This window comes from Capsella rubella, unplaced genomic scaffold, assembly GCF_000375325.1.
Source record: "Capsella rubella cultivar Monte Gargano unplaced genomic scaffold, Caprub1_0 scaffold_7, whole genome shotgun sequence".
NCBI lineage: Eukaryota > Viridiplantae > Streptophyta > Magnoliopsida > Brassicales > Brassicaceae > Capsella > Capsella rubella.
This window is the reverse complement of record NW_006238917.1, coordinates 5522642-5540649: the sequence shown is the minus strand read 5'-3', so window position 1 is coordinate 5540649 and position 18008 is coordinate 5522642. Positions and strand designations below refer to the sequence as shown.

Sequence of the window (18008 nt, the reverse complement as noted above, 5' to 3'; positions counted from 1 at the left end):
TGTTTTGGTTTTTATGTAGCTGACTAATCTTTGTTCGCTAATGTGAGATTGCTATTTAGACGTATAATCTATTGTCTATTTACGTCTAAATAAGACCAAAACGGTAATTATTTTTATGTAGCTGACTAAACATTGACTAACAATATGGTTGGGGGAGTAGTGGGAACGAAAATTATTCGTTTGTTTTACTAGCTTTGATTTTCGATGTTAACCATTTGGTTGAGCAAGTCTAGAATAATGAATGATTGGACTATTGACCAATTAAATTGAGTGAAAACTGAAAAGTCTAAATCTGTCAAAGTCAGTATGATGAATAAGTTTGACTAATCCCTCCACCTAATCAAACACTAATCGTACCATTAATGTAGAATGCTAATAAGAATAAGTTTTCTGACTTTGTCGATTCGATGCGATTTGCTTTTATATTATTATGTGTGGAAATTTTGGGAAGTCAAGAAATGAGAAGTTGCTTTCTAAAAGAATGAAAGTGCAGAGTAATTGCCAAAAGCTAGAAAGCACACAAACGAATGTGATGTTCGGCACATCTACATTCTAAAATTTTGAGATTATCACTATCCCTATCACATACCTATAACAAGCTAAATACTTAAGATACTTTTTGGTGGTTTTTAAATTAAAAAAAAAAAAAAAAAAAAAAGAGACAAAATCGTTGCACTGTTCGGTAACTTGGAAACAAGTAAAAGAGAGAAGGTGACCCCCACAAGGCCACAAGGAGGAGAAAAAAAACCAAGAAAGAAGCCTGCCTGCATTCACAGTATTTTTCCATGTTTAAAAACCTTTCGGGTTTCGTATTTTTCCATGTTTAAAAACCTTTCGGGTTTCTACCAAGGTGGTCTCGACACATGCCATTCATGATAAGTTCTTGTTATTTTTAAAAAATATTTGTGTTTTGTTTTTAGTCGTTGTTTCTTGAAATCCCAACTGTTGTTGTCTCCGGCTCTGTTTTTCTCTGTTGTTCCCTACTCTGTTTTCTTTTTTCTTTCTTTTTTTTTTTGTGTTTTTCCGCCGATCTCTGGTTTTTTTGTGACGATGATGGCCACCGTTAGATTCTCTGATTCCTACGAATTAAGCAACACAAGCGGCAACAGCTTCTTCGCCGCCGAGTCATCTATTGATTATCCGACGGAGTTTCTCACGTCATCGGAGGTTGCTGCGCTTCAGCTTCTCTCCAACTGTCTCGAGTCTGTTTTTGACTCCCCGGAGACTTTTTACACTGACGCTAAGCTCGTCCTCTCCGGCGGCCGGGAAGTTTCTTTCCACCGTTGTATTCTTTCGGCGAGAGTTCCCGTCTTCAAGAGCGCGCTAGCCACCGCAGCTGCCGCCAAGAACCAAAAGTCCTCCGCCGTAGTGAAGATCGAGCTCAAGGAGATCGCCAGGGATTACGAAGTCGGCTTTGACTCCGTGATGGCTGTTTTGGCGTACGTCTACAGCGGCAGAGTGAGGCCGCCGCGGAGAGGAGCCTTTGAATGCGTAGACGCCGACTGTTGCCACGTGGCTTGCCGGCCGGCCGTGGATTTCATGGTCGAGGTTCTCTATTTGGCTTTCGTTTTCCAGATTCCGGAGCTAATGAATCTGTATGAGGTATAACACAATCCTCTAAACTCTCTCATTTGCAGTGTTCTTCCTCCATAATTGTTAAAGAGTGATTCAATCAATTCTTAAATTAAAATCACAGCATCAAGAAGCTTTCTTCTATTTGCATTTCAGAGGCAATTATTGGATATCGTAGACAAAATTGTATTAGAAGACATCTTGGTCATATTCGAGCTGGATACTCTTTGTGGTAAAGCTTACAAGAAGCTTCTTGATAGATGCATAAAGATTATTGCCAAGTCTGATATGGAACTAGTTAGTCTTGAGAAGTCTTTGCCGGAACACATTTTCAAGCAAATCACTTACATCCGTAAAGAGCTTGGCTTAGAGCCACCTGAGCTAAAAAAACATGTCAAGAATATATTCAAGGCACTCGACTCGGATGATGTTGAGCTTGTCAAGATGCTTTTGACAGAGGGACACACTAATCTCGATGAGGCGTATGCTCTTCATTTTGCTGTGGCTCACTGCGATGTGAAGACCGCTTATGATCTCATCAACCTAGAGCTTGCGGATGTTAACCATAGAAATCCAAGAGGGTACACTGTTCTCCATGCTGCTGCCATACGGAAGGAGCCAAAGCTGATAGTATCTCTGTTGACAAAAGGGGCAAATGCATTAGATACGACGTTGGATGGTAGAACCGCTCTCGTGATTGCAAAACGACTCATTAAAGCGGATGACTACAATACTAATACAGAGCAAGGCAAACCTTCTCTGAAAGGTGGATTATGCATAGAGGTACTTCACCATGCACAAAAACTAGAATATCAGTTTCCTAGAGAGGCATCAATTTCTCTTCCAGTGACTCCCGAGGAACTGAAGATGAGGTTGCTCTATTATGAGAATCGAGGTACTTTTTTATTTTTCACTTGAAATCGAGTTCCGGTTAGGAAAGTGAGTGAAACTAATGCTGGACTATGCTATGTGCTTTTCAGTTGCATTGGCTCGAATTCTCTTTCCAGTGGAAGCTCAAGTTGTAATGGATATCGTCAAATTGGACGAAACATGCGAGTTTACAGCTTCTAGTCTCGAGCATGATCCAAAGCGGACATCACTGGACCTAAACATGGCACCGTTCCTAATCCAAGAGAAGCATTTGGCTAGACTAAAAGCGCTTTGTGACACCGGTATGGATTGGTTCTTGTACATGTCTCATATTCTCTTTTCTTGCGAACAAAGATATACAATGATGTTTTTATCATTTCTTGAATTTGAATTATCAGTGGAACTGGGAAGTCGCTACTTCCCACGCTGTTCACTCGATCACTTTATGGATACGGATGACTTGAACTATCTAGCTAGCGTAGAAGAAGACACTCCTGAGAAACGGCAACAGAAGAAGCAAAGGTACATTGAACTACAAGAGACTTTGATGAAGACCTTTAGTGAGGATAAGGAGGAACTTGGAAAGTCTTCCACATCGAAACCAACCACTGCCACTGCGATGAGGTCTAATAGTAAACTCTCTCACAGACGCCTAAGGGTGGACAGACGAGATTTTGTGAAACGAACTTGCCGGAACACAGGGATTCGGGAATGAAAAAGCATGTCCCATTTTCACTTCCCCAACTAAAAATGATGTCTCGTATGTTTTGAAACGGGATGAGATTTTTGTTGTTGTACCACACGTACATATGTCTGTTTTTTTTTTACTATATCTCTCTCTCATCCTCTGTGGTATAGCTTTGTTCTTTACTTTGCATCTTGTAATACTGTAACCAATGATATATGGTTTGATCAGCTTGTTCATTTCGTTTCCTCTATTTATCGATGTTCAGATGCAGAAACGCACTTGTTCTTTGGATTCACTCAAGAGATTGTTTTAGTGTAACGCTTACATCTCATCCTAACCACTAACGATTTTTATTCATAAATTTTGAGCTTGAAATTGTAGTACTTACACCTCAACCTAATACTTTACGTCTTTACTTACATCTCATCCTAATACTTACATCTCACTCATTTTTTTTTTTTTTTTTTTTTTTTACATCTCACTCATGATAACAAAGGTTTCTTATATGTTTAAAAATGTAAAATAGCAGAATGTATCTGAAACTTCTGTAATTATTTTCGAGATTGGTCACTGATTGAGAACAGCCACCAGTCCTCTGTTCCACCACAAAATCTAATAAGACAAATCATGATACGATGGGTGCCTTGTCGAATACAGAAAAGACACTCTAGCTCAGGAAGAGACTCTCAACCCATGCGAGACACACGTGACTTTTAAATTCTCTTTCACATCACGTGAACTGGTGTGGATCAGTCTTCAAGACTCTGGATAAGTGACAAAGCCCTTTAGTTTACGTTATAGGGCTGCAACTACCGACAGCCGAATGCAAGGAGCATCAAGTACTACTGAATTTGAATCTTAGAGACAGCGACTTGCAATGGCCACTTGTCATTTTTCTCTTTGACACTGTATTAGGGTTTAACAGTACTCCTTTCACATTTTTTTTTTTTTTTCTCCTTTCACATTTGGAATAATGAAGAAGTTTCAACACACAAAAAACATTGGTAGGGAACCGGTGCCGGAGTATCTTCCCCATCTAAATGTGTCGGCCTTTAAGAACCATATTTTGTGTATATTAGATTGCTCACCTATCTACTTCACATATGTACACTGAAATTAAAATGTCATGAATGATATACAATATTGTCGTGAAGCTATGATTTTACCATAGCTCATAAATAAGCCTTAGCTTCTAGAACTACAGACCTTCACGGAATATTTGGAATTCTATTCTTTTTTAGATCAAACAAACAGAAGAGTTGAGGTCTCGTTCAGATTATTAGAGATAGCTTGATCTCCAATTTGAAAGATACCTTTTTAATTTCGTAAAAGTCCCCATCCATATATTATAGAAGAAAAAGACATCCATCATCCCATATATATAGTATGTTTATAAAGATCGGTACATAAATTTAACGGAAAATTTGATATGTGTTCATACAACAAAATACACATAATTGCGTTGCTTATAAATTATAAACTAGTAATTTGAATATGCAGGATTACCGATGTTCATCTACTAGAGAATTAGTGAGAAAATAAGATAAAAGGAGGCATGTCAACTGAAACATATTGGTCATTGCATTGATAGAATGTATACCACTTTCTAATTTGAGATATTTCATATTCGCCCACACTCTTGAAAATATCTAGATGAAAATATCTTCGACCGTGATTAGACATTTGTAGTCATTCTCAAATATACCTTTTCATTAGTTTCTTGCTTCTAACAAACTTCATGATGTACTTGAAGTTTTTTTTTTTTGTCATTGATGATTTTATATAAACAAGATTTGATTCGTACTCCACGGTAATTAGCGTTAAAATCAAGTGAAAATTATCTCACTATACATAATGTACCTGTAAAATAATATTCGTTGACACTTTTGCATATAGTAGACATACCAATTTAACGCATTAAATAATATAGAATCAGCAAAACCATATATCACATCACATGCTTATAGTTATAGGACCAAAATGCGATAGTTAGACTTAGATATTCACATAGAAAGATAACTTCCTACAGAAAGAAAAAAAAACCACGTGTTTAATAACAAGACTTAAGTCTAAAACTTCAATATGATGAACTGGATATCACGTAAGAAATATAACGCACAAAAAACATAAATATTGTATTTAAAATAGCATGAGTGAAGCAGTCCAATACATGTTTCAAGTTCAATTCCCTTAAATCCACTGCTTTTTTCCTTTTTCATATATAATTACCTCAATTATATATAATTCTAAATTCTAGAACATAGTTCTTGTAATTATCCTTTCACTATATATTTTGTCAGATGAATAAAGGCTTCATCAATGTATGGTGATATAACAAACAAGTAATTTCACGAGAGTTAGAACTATAGAACCGTCTTCGTCATTAGTAGTTCAATAAATATATAGTAGACTGATAACAACTCCGTACCCTAAAAAAAAGCAACAGCCGACAGATATCTAAATCCAGTTGACGAAACAATTTAGTATATTAAAGAACACTAATATAAGTAAATATTAAATACTCAGAGGGAATTAAAGTATCGATGAATGTTCTTCTTCTGTCGCAACAGTCGATGCATAAAAAGAAATAATAATATTATTAGAATAATTTTCCAACGTAAAAATAAAAGGAACAGCGTGGAACTACTTTTACCATCGAGTAAAAAACGACAAATGCTCAGTGGGAACTCAGATGTCCAGATCCAGCAATTACGCACACGACACAAACTAGTTTTTGTCATGTATCCCAGTCATCACCAAATCTAATAAGGAACAAAAACTAGACGATGTGTATCGATATGACCTAAAAGCCCTTCAGATTCATGCGTATTTACCACCAAGTTCTAAAACCATGGAAACTCAAGATTCCGACCAAGGACAAAAACGTCATTTTGAGCTTCACTCGTTCTTGAGCATCTCTCTGTACCTTAGAAACGAATCCAGCCTCTGTAGCTTAAGCTGCTGCTTAAACTTGTTGATGAAGTTTGAAGCTTTGTCGTCGACGCCTTCTTCTTCTCCTCCCTCGACGATCGGCGTCGTTCTCTCAGCTCTCATTGTCTCCGGTCTTCTCTTCTCAACGGCCTCAACCGTCTCTTCTTCCCGTCCGGTGTATCTCTCGCTAGCCGATTTCGTCATCTTCTTCGCCGTAGCTTTCTTCTTCTTCTTCGTCACCGGTTTACTCGACTCCGACTTCGTCCTCGTGGGCTTTGGCTCTTCCGGGGTCGGATCTGGCTCGGATCTGTATAAAGAAGGAAGCTTTATGGATTTTACCCGCTGCAAGAGTGATGGAGCTCCGAGTCTAGGTTCGGTCGTGACGTCATTCTCCGGGATCTTGTCGTCGACCCGGTCAAGATCTTCGGTTCGGGTCATGAGCTCGTAAGCAGCGTAGTCTCCTTCGGAATTGTGTTGTGGGAACTTGAAGGAAGGCATTTTGATGGATTTGACCCGTTGCAGGATAGAAGGAGGTGGATTCGGGTTATGATCCGACCCGGAGAAGTGGATCTCGGATTCTGGTGGAGGAGAATTGTAGAGATTGAAGTTGATGGACTTCACTCTGTCTATGAACGAAGGAGGTCTACCGAACCGTGCCGGAGTTTGGTCATGATGACCCGTCCCGGAAGCTTCTTGGTGCGGGTTGTGTTTTCTTGAACCGGAACTGAAACGATTGGCGATGAAGATGGTGCCGATAGTGAAATTGAGGAGGAGGAAGAGAGTGGTCGGAGTTAACCAGCTGGTCATGTTTGTAACTAGCTCCATCGTCGTTGCTTGTGTTGTGTGTCGCAGAGTGAAGGAGTGGTGAACTAATGGATAATATTTATATTAGAGATATTTTGGTCTTGTTTAATCATTAACGAGCTTTGCGTTAGATTTGTATGTTTGGTTTGGGTCTTTCTTTTATTGTTTTTTATTTTATATTAGTTTGTCTTTTTTATATTGATTGTTTTTGTAATAAAGTCAGATGTTTAACAGTATGTATATGTTCTGGTCATGTGATTAGTAGTCTTTTTGTAAGAAATAATATGGCATCGAGTTCAATACTTGGGAAATAATACAATTTTGTACAGATCACGAATTCAAGATGTTCCAAGGTCCAACTTAACGTCGTATTATTCACATCGCATATTATTGTGGTTTTGCGACAAAACTCTTACATTGATCCCATAATATAAAAGACCAAAAAAAAAGTATGTATTTTACTAACCTCGTGACTCAGTTGTTTCATCGGCTCATCATATTACTCGTCTCCGATCCCACAATTTTCTTTTGGCAATCTTGTTTTTCTCTAATATCACAAGTTTTTGTTAATATTCATTATTTTTGTTCTAGTTTACTATATATATCTATATATTGTAGTTTCTTTTCTTCTTTCCTATACATTTATAAAATAATTGCTTTTACATAAATAATCCTTTACATTACCCTTTCTCATTACTTGATCTTTTATTTGTTGTCTTTATACTTTTAATTTTTGTTTTTAAGAGATTCTCAACTTTATATACGTGCTTTTGTAAATTAAAACAAAAATACAGTGGACAAACTTTATATAACTAATAATTACAGTGACGTATTATTATAAATGACATCAGTCAAAAATACAAAATAACACATGAACACATCTTAAAAAGTATTAACCCATATTTTATATCTTCATTGCCATGAATATTTGTTAGATCCATCATTGTTTCACACCAACTTTTATGCTCATATTTTGATCCTTGAACAAATCGTTACGTTATGCATATTTAACAGATTATAAAATTTTGGCTAAGTCATTGTCATTTTCACTTACTTACTTAACGTAGCATTTTCTTTTAATTATGTCTGTATTAATAAAAAGATGGGGGAAAAATATACATACAAAAGAGGAAAAAACATACAAAAAAAAGGAAAGTGAAGGAAAAAAGAAGAAGAAGAAAGAAACAGAGAATCGTGTGTGTTTGTCTTCTACATGATATCGATGCAGCAAGTGGAAGAGAGGATCTTCAAGCTCTTTTAGTCTTTCTAGAAAGTCAAGTTAGGATTAAAGAAACGACATGGCAAACAACACTACCATGCAACTTGAAGAAGCATTATATATCACTTGTCCCGGGTGGTCGAACCATTATATAATATCACAACTCCTTTTGAGTCGTTTTAGTCAACTACTCAACTTTAGTATATAATACACATATCACACCCAAGTCGACGTTTGAGTCATATTATAGTAATGATTTGAAGATATGAGTAACGACAAAGTCGCTGATCTTATGAACATGTCCAAAGACCAAAGCGACCAAGAACATTGAATGTTCAGTTTCACTGATACAGTATTTTTCTAAAACGACCAATAATCATTTATTGCTATCACTGAGACGTTAGTAACCAAAGGCTTTACAATCGCTGACAAGATTCACAGACTTTTCAATCATACATTCAACAAAAGCTTATAAACCATTAAACAAAAAAAGCTTTCACAAATTTCAGAAACCGAAACTAGCAGCATTCACACGCAATTAAACTCGTGTTTTATTGAAAAGTCCAATGACTCTCACGTAAAAGGATAGCTTTCTCTTTATATGGGCTTCATTGTGAGAGGCCCAAAGGCCCAACAAATTTCGATAGTAAAGAATGCGATCAACGGAGCTTAACCGTACTCTTCTCTGACTCTGGAGTCTGGACATCGGCGTCGATTCTTGAGTTAAGCTTCTGGTCTAAATCTGCTTCAAGGCACTTCAAAAGGTCAGTGTTATTCGCATTTGCGTAATTTTGCAAAGTTTCTAATAGCTTTCCGATTTGAGTATTGGATATCTGATGGAGACCAATTTGTCACCAAGTCTTATGATCTTCAATCAACTATTGTAGTCTGTACTCTGTAGTGTACTTTAGGTATTACATTGTTAAAGCATTAACAAAACAGAGGTGAAGATAGAGAAGAAAATGAAATTCAAAAGCTTTAATGTTTTATTCTGTAAATATACATTATACACTTGCAATATATTAATAGACAGGATTAGGGATAGTTTTCAATTTTTCATCCATATGAGCCAATATTTCCCACTAATAATATATGTACATTTAATCTGTGTTCTAAAAATTGACTTGCAGAGATCCTTATTTTCAAAGCAGAGATACAAAGAAGCAGCTTTTATCCTGAAAAAAATAGTCAGAAAAGCTATTATTTGGCTCCTCTTCTTACAAGAGAGATCCCATTGGGTTCACCACCCCATTCTTCAAGTACAATGACAATGTTATTAGTCGGCTTCAGCCATGAACGAGGCACATGGTACCTGGAAACAAGAAAAGTTCAAACCTTTGAATCAAATTTGGACTAAAGAAGAAGAACAAGAAGACAGGAGCAGAGGTTAGGCATTTTTGCTTACCATCTTTGAGAAGCTTCTCCACAGTTACTCAAACATTTCTTCTCGGTGAAAGTCCCGGCATAGCTGCACCGCTCGCATTTCCCACGAGCTGTATATGCAGGCCAGTGGCGTCCGATGTTCTGTCCATTTATCCAAATCTGACCTTTTCCCATTGAGTTCATGTCTAAGGCCAATGGTTCATTGCCTACTGGTGTGTCAAAAGTAGACTGCAAAAAGATATGGTAAGAATCCCATCGCTTTTATTTTCTCATCATATTAATATAACAGGTTGGTGGCATGATTCATCAATCCTTCTGTTTCTCTTACCTTGTACCAGGTCAAGGGTTGCTTTTCGACCACCAATGGTCCTGCTTTCCATTCCACGGTGGAGCTCCCGGTTACGGTATGAATGCTCAGAGCTTCACCCTTTGTACCAATCTGCTTGAAACACAAAAGAACACAAAATTTTATTTCACTGTTATGATGGTTGGTAAGATGGGGGTAACAGGGAAGTCAAACTCGTTTCTCTGGATTTTCAGGAGGACCTTGTAAGACCATTTCCATTTAGACATGTCCCATGTTCCAGAGTTAACTCCCTTCAGTGTCACTGGACCAAGAACTCCAGTATTCCAAGTCTCATAATGCAGGCCAACATTCTGTGAGCAAAAAGGACCACGAAGTTCAGAATTTAGTCAGTATATGGGCAAAGAGCGCAGAGAAAATAGTTTATTGAGAGAACTAACCGGCAGACCCGCAGCAGTACTCAACAGAGCAAGTTTGTTGACTCCTGCATGTAATTTGATATTCTGACTAAATGTTAGCTTAGGTTGCTCCAGTGATCCATAAGCAGTTCCTGAAACGAAAAAAGGATTTTTAACAGAAGACAAAATACAAGCTACCATGAGGATGAGTTTGGCCTATCTTAATTACCTGCAAGCTGACCATTAACGTATACATGAAGGGCATGCCCAGCTGACCCAATAGTAAGAAGAGGGTCTTCTCCAGTCTTTAGGAATGTCTCATCAGGACTGATTGTTATGCTGATTATATCCGCAAACAAAAACAACTGGTGAGTTTTTCTCCCATAGAATCAGCGAGAATGTGAGATAGATAGGAAGATTTCAGCAAGTCAAGAGTTTCCAAGAATTACTCACTCTGTCATATACCAGAAATAGTCAGTCTTGTCTCTGGTGATGCTTATCTGTTCCACAAGCCCATCATGGGAAAAGTTACCATTGTCATATGCAGAAGGAATTTCCTCGTTGTATGATTCCCAAGAGAACTGTGTGTTTGTGGGACTCATTTTCATGTGTATGCGTGGTGCACGGACCTGTACCTTGTAACACAGAGGTCAATCTCAGTGATACCATCACCCCTAACATATCAACAAGGTAAAGTGTTTGGTAAGTTTTTAGGTTGATTTACCTTAGCAGTGTTGTAATACTCAGTTTTGCAGTCAGGTAGAATACTGACAGACCAAGGAGGCAGATCATATGTAGATCCGCCAAACGAGACTCTTGCAGCAGAGCTAGCGTTGTAGTTTGAGAGAAAAGCAGCACAAGATGACTTAGACTTGAACACATGAGCCTGAAAAACAAAACAAGCAAAGAAGATTAATAACTTTTTTGAAAGTTTTTCATCTCTTATCATGCTTATTGAATTTGTATAACCTCTTGTTTATCCCCAAGCGATGTGACTGTAGGATCAGCAGAGACCAGTGCTGGTTCACAGAGCTTGATGACCTTATGCAGCTTTTTCAAGTGACTATACTTAGGTTCTCTCGGTAAACCTTTTGAACAAACAAACCAAAAAAGGTATTAGACAATGGTTTGATATGTTTGTTACTATTCTGTTTTTCAGGTGATGAGAGTTAAATTACCGTATTCATCAAGAGGAGCATCATAGTCATAGCTGGTGGCGACGAATTCACCAGCTGTTCTATCAAAGTTCGTTCCTCCATGGTACTGTTTAACAACATTTCTCGATACTATTAGTAATCAAATATTGTATCTGTTGTTTCAACAATAGAGAATATGAAGTTACCATATAGTAATTCATGAAAGAGCCACCATTCTGTATGAATCGGGCCACGGATAAGGCAATGTCCTCTGCTGGTCTGTACGGTACCGCACCTCCAAACTCCGTGAACCTGGTAAATCATTGGCAGATTCACACACAGAAAGTTATTTTAAAAAAAAGGTAAAGATACGTAGATATATGTATTGAATAGTAATAGTTTGTGAGAGGGGAGGACAATAATGTTGTGTGACTTACCAACCAGTCCAGTTCTCTGTCCACATCTTTGGCTTATTGTCCGAGTTTGGTTTGAAGTTCTCACAATAAAACCCATTGCATGTGTTTATCTATCGAGCAAGTAACAAGAAACGAGTTAGGGTGAATAAATTTGAAAATAATTTTGTTTGGTCTTTTTCCCGAATATGTAAGTTAGTTAAAGGATGATATAAAAATTTTTGAAAGCAACATGGATCCTATTAGTTTTCTCTTTATGGTTGGTCACTCCGCGTAACAGAAAAAAAAAATATGAGAAAAAGGAAACCAAGTAAACTATAGAGTCCCACGTTACAAAACTTGATACACATAACAAATGATACGACGACAGTTTCTAACAAGAAAAGAGAACATCTAATAAAGTTAGTATGCTACGAAAGAAACTAAATAAGGAAAGATGATTCGAGCACTAGAGTTCCAAAGAAAAAAAGAAAGGATATACAAACATCTTCTTTTGTTTACCTATATAATAATTTGTTAGGTATATGTATTATTGATAGGAAAATAATATAAGACAAGACAAGAAAATATTTAAAACAGAAACCAAAGGAAAAAAAAGTATGCAAAACAATTCTTATTTCTTTTGCTAAAAAATATGAGAAAAAGTATCCAAAAAAAAAAAAAAAAAGACTTCTTCTTTGGTTTAAAAGAATACATAACCAATGTAAAAAAAGGAAAGAAAGCAAAAATGGAATAATGAAAGGAAGAAGAACATACAATAGAGTTAGGAACATCATCTTGCTTGCACATGATCCATGGGACACCGGTGGAGAGTCCTTGTGCCATTTCAGCTGCCCATTTTGTGTATGCCTTCCCTGGTGCTCCTATCTCCCACTCTATTGGTCCATACTCATTCTCTATCTGCCCATTAATTTTGTTTCTCATACACATACACAATTATAAAAAAATAAAAAAAAAGATTCACTTGGGATATATACACTACTGACATAATGTAATAACCAATACAAACCTGTGACAGAATGATGGGTCCTCCTTGAGTCTCAAACAATTTTTCTTGTTTCATCATCCCCACAATCTTCTCAGTGAATTTTTGCATTGCAGCCTTTTCATTATCATCACATCAATTTTTTTTTTGTTATTTAGTTACCCCAAAATATGGAATCTTTATATAACATATGAGTAGAAAATGAGAGAAGTTTTTAGACCTTGAAAGGTTCATTGTCTGTCCTAAATACCATACCGGGAACATATTTGAGCCAAACTGGGAACCCTCTGAAAATACCATTCTAACATATTAATATCAAAAAATTTGATAAAAAAGTATCCCACAAAAGTTATTTTGCATTATATATGTTTACCCAAAGTTCCATTCAGCGCAAACATAAGGACCAATTCTGAGATGAACGTAAAGACCAGCTTGTTGTACCAGCTTGATGAACTTGACCAAATCATATCTGTCCTCAAAATAATACTAAAGGCAGAGAATGAATCAAATCAAAAAGCATTAGTAACGGAGCTATAGTTTTGATTTATGAGTCAAATAAATTTATATGTTTGTAAAATTACTTGTCCAGGAGAAGGTTCATGTCCATTCCAGAACACATAAGTTTGTATAACATCCAAACCACCATCTTTGGCCTTCTGTATAAGATCAGGCCACATCTGCATATATAGAAACAGAGCATTTCACGATATATATTTTAATTTTAAAACTATCTTATATATATATATATATATATATATATATAAATTTACAAGAACAACATAATTTTTGTAATGAAAATAGTGTAAACTATAAGCAAAACCCATGTGTGCATAAAATATTTGGGAACAAAGATCCAATAAGACCGCAGAAAATATACTTAGAATAAAAAGAAAACTGCATTAAGATTCTGCTGAATGACTACACTCATAAAAGATTGGAAGAGTACCTGAGGTGTGCTTCTTGGGTAATGAATGGAGCCAGAAAGAAGGATCCTTCTCTGACCATTGATGATCACAGCTTTATGATCGTAAGTGACCATTGCTTTAACTGAACAAATCAAAGATGAACAACAAAGAAGAATCCCCAGAAATATCCATGCTTTGTCCCTTGCATTTAACCCCATCTTTTCCCTTATATGTATCAAACCTTTGGATGTTTTTATTTTTTCTTTTCTTTTGGAGAAACTGGAAAAGAAGATACCACAGAAAAAGTTTTATGTAGTGGGTTTGGAGTTATGAGGTTCTTTGAAGCTATTTATAGATTAAGGTTGACACACACCTAAAGGTTAGTATATATGTTCATTAGAATTTTGACACATACTTAATAAGATTATTTGCACCAAAAGAGAAAAGAATTGGAGAGTAATTAAGAGATTTACAATTAATTTATTTCAGTTTTTCCTATTGCCATAATGATTTTGAATTATGGAATAACATTTTTGTATTATATATTACCAGTTGTGATGGCAACAATTTTTCATTTCTTTGGGACATAATTTTCTTCCTTTGGGCGGGTGACTTTTAAACCCTTAAGCTTAGTAACTTGGCAGTTACCAGTTGAGTAATTACAATTTTCCTATTTCTTTAAGATCCATTTTCCCATATCCGAAGTTAAATTTTTATTCTCTTTTTTCCATTCTTTATGCTTATTGAGTAGTTATATATAACCAAACACACTTACTCCAACTTTAATATGAAATCTATAGAAAACACACTCTGATTGAGTACTAGTATTTCACTATTACATGATAATTAATGATGACATACTGATTTTATATTATAAGACTATTTTATTAAGTATGTTGGTTTATATGTTGATACATAATGTATTATCTGTTCTTGCACAATTATTTGATAGATGATCATCTGAAAACATTTAATAGATCATAATGAATCTTTGAAATGGGATACATTGCGAGTTGTGTGGTCCGCTACCCTAAGTAGAGAACATGTGGAAAAAGACTAATAGAAAATCGGTTGCACAATGCATATTCAATGATGGCAAAGCTAATATATACAATATTTTCTGATACTACTTTTAAAAGACCTTAGGCAAAGTTTCTAAATAAAATTAATGAGGATTGGTGATACTCTTTGTTTGATAGTTAAAAGAGGTTAAATAAGGTTTAACTAGCTCACTCTGTATGACTAGCGAAAAATCAAAATGCATCAATAGTTTAGTGAGAGTGTATGTCTGTATGATCATGAATAAGAATACTATACAAGAACTAATATGATTATTTTCCTCTCTTTTTTCCATGTCTAAGGTTAACAAGTCTAATCCAGCTTAATTCACATACACCAAGCTATAGATATTGAACCTGCACAAATGCAAAACCCTTATGCCAAAACCTATTTTTTTTTTGGTAGAAGACCGGGACTAAGTCCCGTGTTTATTAATTAAATGCAAAAAAGAAATTACAAACGAGTGCTTCTAGGAAACATAGTTCCACGAGCATCATCCTCAATAATCGACTCAACACAATCCGGAGCCATATCTAAAAACTGAAAACCAAAAGGTAAACAAAAAGCATAGTTTGCTAACCCGTCAGCTAGACGATTAGCCTCCCTATACACATGCGAAATGCGGACTATCCAGTCCCTAGAAATGAAGCCATGGCACAAACGCACCAGGAACGACAAAGGATGAGTATCTGTAATCCCTGTCGTCAAGTAACCAAAACCTATTGATCTCATTTGTATTGGTCATATTCCGGATGAACAATTTACGGAAAGCCTGCCTACCCGAACTGTATTATTCAAGTGACCAAGACCAACACATTTTCTTATATATATAAAAGGCTTTTAAAGTATTAGGATTAGTCAAAATCAATGATTGAAGACTTATGCAATGTGGTTTAGTTGACATTGGTTCGTTGAGAGAAGTCAAGTGGCCGCATCCTATGGCTTAACTCGGTTGACCACAAAAGCTTTTACATTCTCCAACCAGCCATATAAGGATTGCCACGTGGCTATATTAACCAAATCTTACTAACACCCTATCCAATCCCCCAATGCTCACCAACTCTAACCATTGTGACAGATAAGATAATAATTAATACCGTGTACACTTTGTTTATCAATTCTTATGCACTATATGTGTTTTCAAAAAGAGAAAAAAGAAAGACAAAGCAAACTCGCAGATAAATTAAAGATTCAGTTACTTAGATGTATTTCGTAAAACTAATAATTAGTACTGTTACAATATTGAAATTGGAAAGTTATAATTATGTCTTTTTTATAAACGTAAATGTTGTTGCCATTTACGTATATTGGACTTTTGGTCCATCCTAATGTAGATCCGAACGGGCTCACGTTTTCGTCTAAGGCCCGTTAGTATCAAGTACTCGTAGTTAATAAACACGTGTATACAAAGAAATGACCTATACAAATAATACTGTATCCCCCTTTTAAGGCCCAAGTCTGTAATTCAGCCCAGTAACAAAATAGTGGGAATAGAACTACATAACTAGGACCAAACCAGATCATTGCACTAACCGGCCAAAACCACGAAATTAAGTCAAACCAGAATAAAATTCGGCTGTACCAACCAATCGATTTACTTTGTCGACAACAAGATAGTGATTGCGACGCATTCATTTAGTCTTGAGAGATTATCTTCTAGGGTTTTTAGGGTTTGGGGAAGTACGTATATGCTTGGCCACCACATGATTATCATATTTATCTTATATGTTGAAGATCTAGTGTGGACTACAAAATATATATAGCTTAGAAAATCCGGTTTAAAAATAAAGGAAAAGTATATATGTGATAATGATGTAAAGATTAGATGATAATATCGAAGAGAGAAGAAAGAGAGCTCACATCACACATATCAATATATATGTCACAAGACAGATGATACGGTGGTGAGGATCAGAGAGGCAAATGGTCCCTTTTGGGAAATTTTTATATTATATAGAAGAAACCAAAATAAGAGACAAGTCATGAAAAGTACCAAAATCTTGGACATAACATAATCCCAATCGTACTGACATTCACATAGCTAAATATATGTGTCTTGTTCCTCTCAAAGTGTCACTTGGTGAGCATTTGTGATCCCTATGCGGCATACGTATCCCATCTCTCTATCGTTTATTTTCTTTTTTCTCTCATGCCAATTCTGTTTTTTTCCTAAACACATATCTATCTATCTGATTCTTTAATTTGCTTCATTTATTGTGTCTCAGATTCTGTTCTTTGTGTAAGTTTTTAAGTTTTTTTTCTCTTGCCCTTAGCTATGTTTCAATGGGTACAACTAGTTAGGGCTTATAGTAGTTGATGGACACCCTTTGAAACGGACCGCAAGTTCAATATATTTTATACGTTACTTTTACATATCTTTAGCGTTAGTCCTACAATCTGAGAAGCTTTTTGTTACTCCGGTTTCAAATTTTAGTTTCTGTTCAATTATGAGAATATGTAAGAAATTAAAGGCATCCACACTCGCATGATCCCTTTGGTTTGAGCTTCTTTAGGTCTACTTTAAGTAACAAATCGTTTTCTAGATAATTTTTTTTAACCATTGAGTTTACCCAAAGGTACAAAAATATCGAATTGAACATGTGGTGGGGCAACGATACTAGCTGCGATAATTGGATGTATGTGATAAAGCAAGTTGTAGCTAGCTAAGGAACTTTCAAAGGTGATATAGATCCTTGCTTTTTATTTTCTTTTTCTTTTTGTTTGTTTTTGATCCCGTGTTCTGATTTTCAGTTTTTTTTTTTTTTTATGTCCCTGCTTCTAAAATTTGTAGTTAATCCTGTTTCATACATTGTATAACAACAAGAAATAAATAGGTATTTCAAACAAAATTGAAATTGGTTGTGCAACTCATCATTTCTATTAAACCCGCAATCTCTAAAGTGTTTCTTCTTCTTTTAATTTGGATCAAATCTTTGTCACCTTCACCAAACTTTACTCAAATCTTGATGATCATTACGCAAACTTTTATTTAATTATGAGATTTAGAATTAATTAGTATAGTTACAAAGGTATATTTTGCGGTGGATCCTTTACGTTATATCAGTGGTTCGACATTAAAAAGCAAACATGAAAACTACATTACTTTTAAGAACATGTAGTAGATAGCTAGCTAGGCTCATGAAGTTGAAAAAAATATAAGTAATGAGATACAAAGTAGTACTATATAGTTATATATGGGAGAGGGGGGGGGTCCTGAGTGACCTGTAAATTTTGATCAGAAGGAATTGAATGGTTTTGGCCAATACTAAGGTGGGGATGTTTTCTTCCTTTGCCATTCTAAACCTCTCTCTCTCTCTCTCTCTCTCTCTCTCTCTCTCTCT

The 18008-nt window shown here is 35.9% G+C and overlaps 3 protein-coding genes across 4 annotated transcripts; 1 reads left to right on the top strand and 2 right to left on the bottom strand.

Moving 5' to 3' along the window:
* Positions 1-675: 675 nt before the first annotated feature.
* Positions 676-3380, top strand: LOC17880153 (regulatory protein NPR2). Its single transcript, XM_006283311.2, has 4 exons — positions 676-1602; positions 1729-2467; positions 2553-2744; positions 2841-3380. Exons 1-4 carry the CDS (start codon positions 1051-1053, stop codon positions 3155-3157), a joined length of 1800 nt encoding a protein of 599 aa, XP_006283373.1. The 5' UTR covers positions 676-1050; the 3' UTR covers positions 3158-3380.
* Positions 3381-5704: 2324 nt separating this feature from the next.
* LOC17878861 lies at positions 5705-7147 on the bottom strand. Its single transcript, XM_006284201.2, has one exon. The coding sequence runs from the start codon at positions 6884-6886 to the stop codon at positions 6029-6031; it is 858 nt and encodes a 285-aa protein (XP_006284263.1). The 5' UTR covers positions 6887-7147; the 3' UTR covers positions 5705-6028.
* A 1888-nt stretch (positions 7148-9035) lies between these two features.
* LOC17878151 (beta-galactosidase 12) lies at positions 9036-13893 on the bottom strand. 2 transcript variants are annotated; one of them, XM_006285590.2, is made up of 18 exons: positions 13650-13893; positions 13285-13380; positions 13077-13189; positions 12924-12990; positions 12728-12820; positions 12475-12618; positions 11743-11831; positions 11512-11617; positions 11348-11432; positions 11139-11257; positions 10894-11055; positions 10623-10804; positions 10399-10508; positions 10212-10321; positions 10014-10124; positions 9796-9906; positions 9490-9695; positions 9036-9396 (listed from the first exon to the last, which is right to left on the bottom strand). In XM_006285590.2, exons 1-18 carry the CDS (start codon positions 13824-13826, stop codon positions 9285-9287), a joined length of 2193 nt encoding a protein of 730 aa, XP_006285652.1. In that variant the 5' UTR covers positions 13827-13893; the 3' UTR covers positions 9036-9284. The 2 variants fall into 2 exon arrangements, with proteins under 2 accessions (XP_006285652.1, XP_023635625.1); XM_023779857.1 differs by having other exon boundaries at positions 10623-10798.
* Between the last annotated feature and the right edge of the window lie 4115 nt (positions 13894-18008).

Bases quoted from the DNA above. Each gene is read 5' to 3' on its own strand.
- LOC17878151 (XM_006285590.2), bottom strand. From the start codon at position 13,826: ATGGGGTTAAATGCAAGGGACAAAGCATGGATATTTCTGGGGATTCTT. The intron at 13,381-13,649 runs GTACTCTTCCAA...CTATATATGCAG, and splicing joins ACCCAAGAAGCACACCTCAG to ATGTGGCCTGATCTTATACA. The intron at 12,821-12,923 runs GTCTAAAAACTT...GATAATGAAAAG, and splicing joins CAGACAATGAACCTTTCAAG to GCTGCAATGCAAAAATTCAC.
- LOC17878861 (XM_006284201.2), bottom strand. From the start codon at position 6,886: ATGGAGCTAGTTACAAACATGACCAGCTGGTTAACTCCGACCACTCTC.
- LOC17880153 (XM_006283311.2), top strand. From the start codon at position 1,051: ATGATGGCCACCGTTAGATTCTCTGATTCCTACGAATTAAGCAACACA. The intron at 1,603-1,728 runs GTATAACACAAT...TTTGCATTTCAG, and splicing joins AGCTAATGAATCTGTATGAG to AGGCAATTATTGGATATCGT. The intron at 2,745-2,840 runs GTATGGATTGGT...TTGAATTATCAG, and splicing joins AAAAGCGCTTTGTGACACCG to TGGAACTGGGAAGTCGCTAC.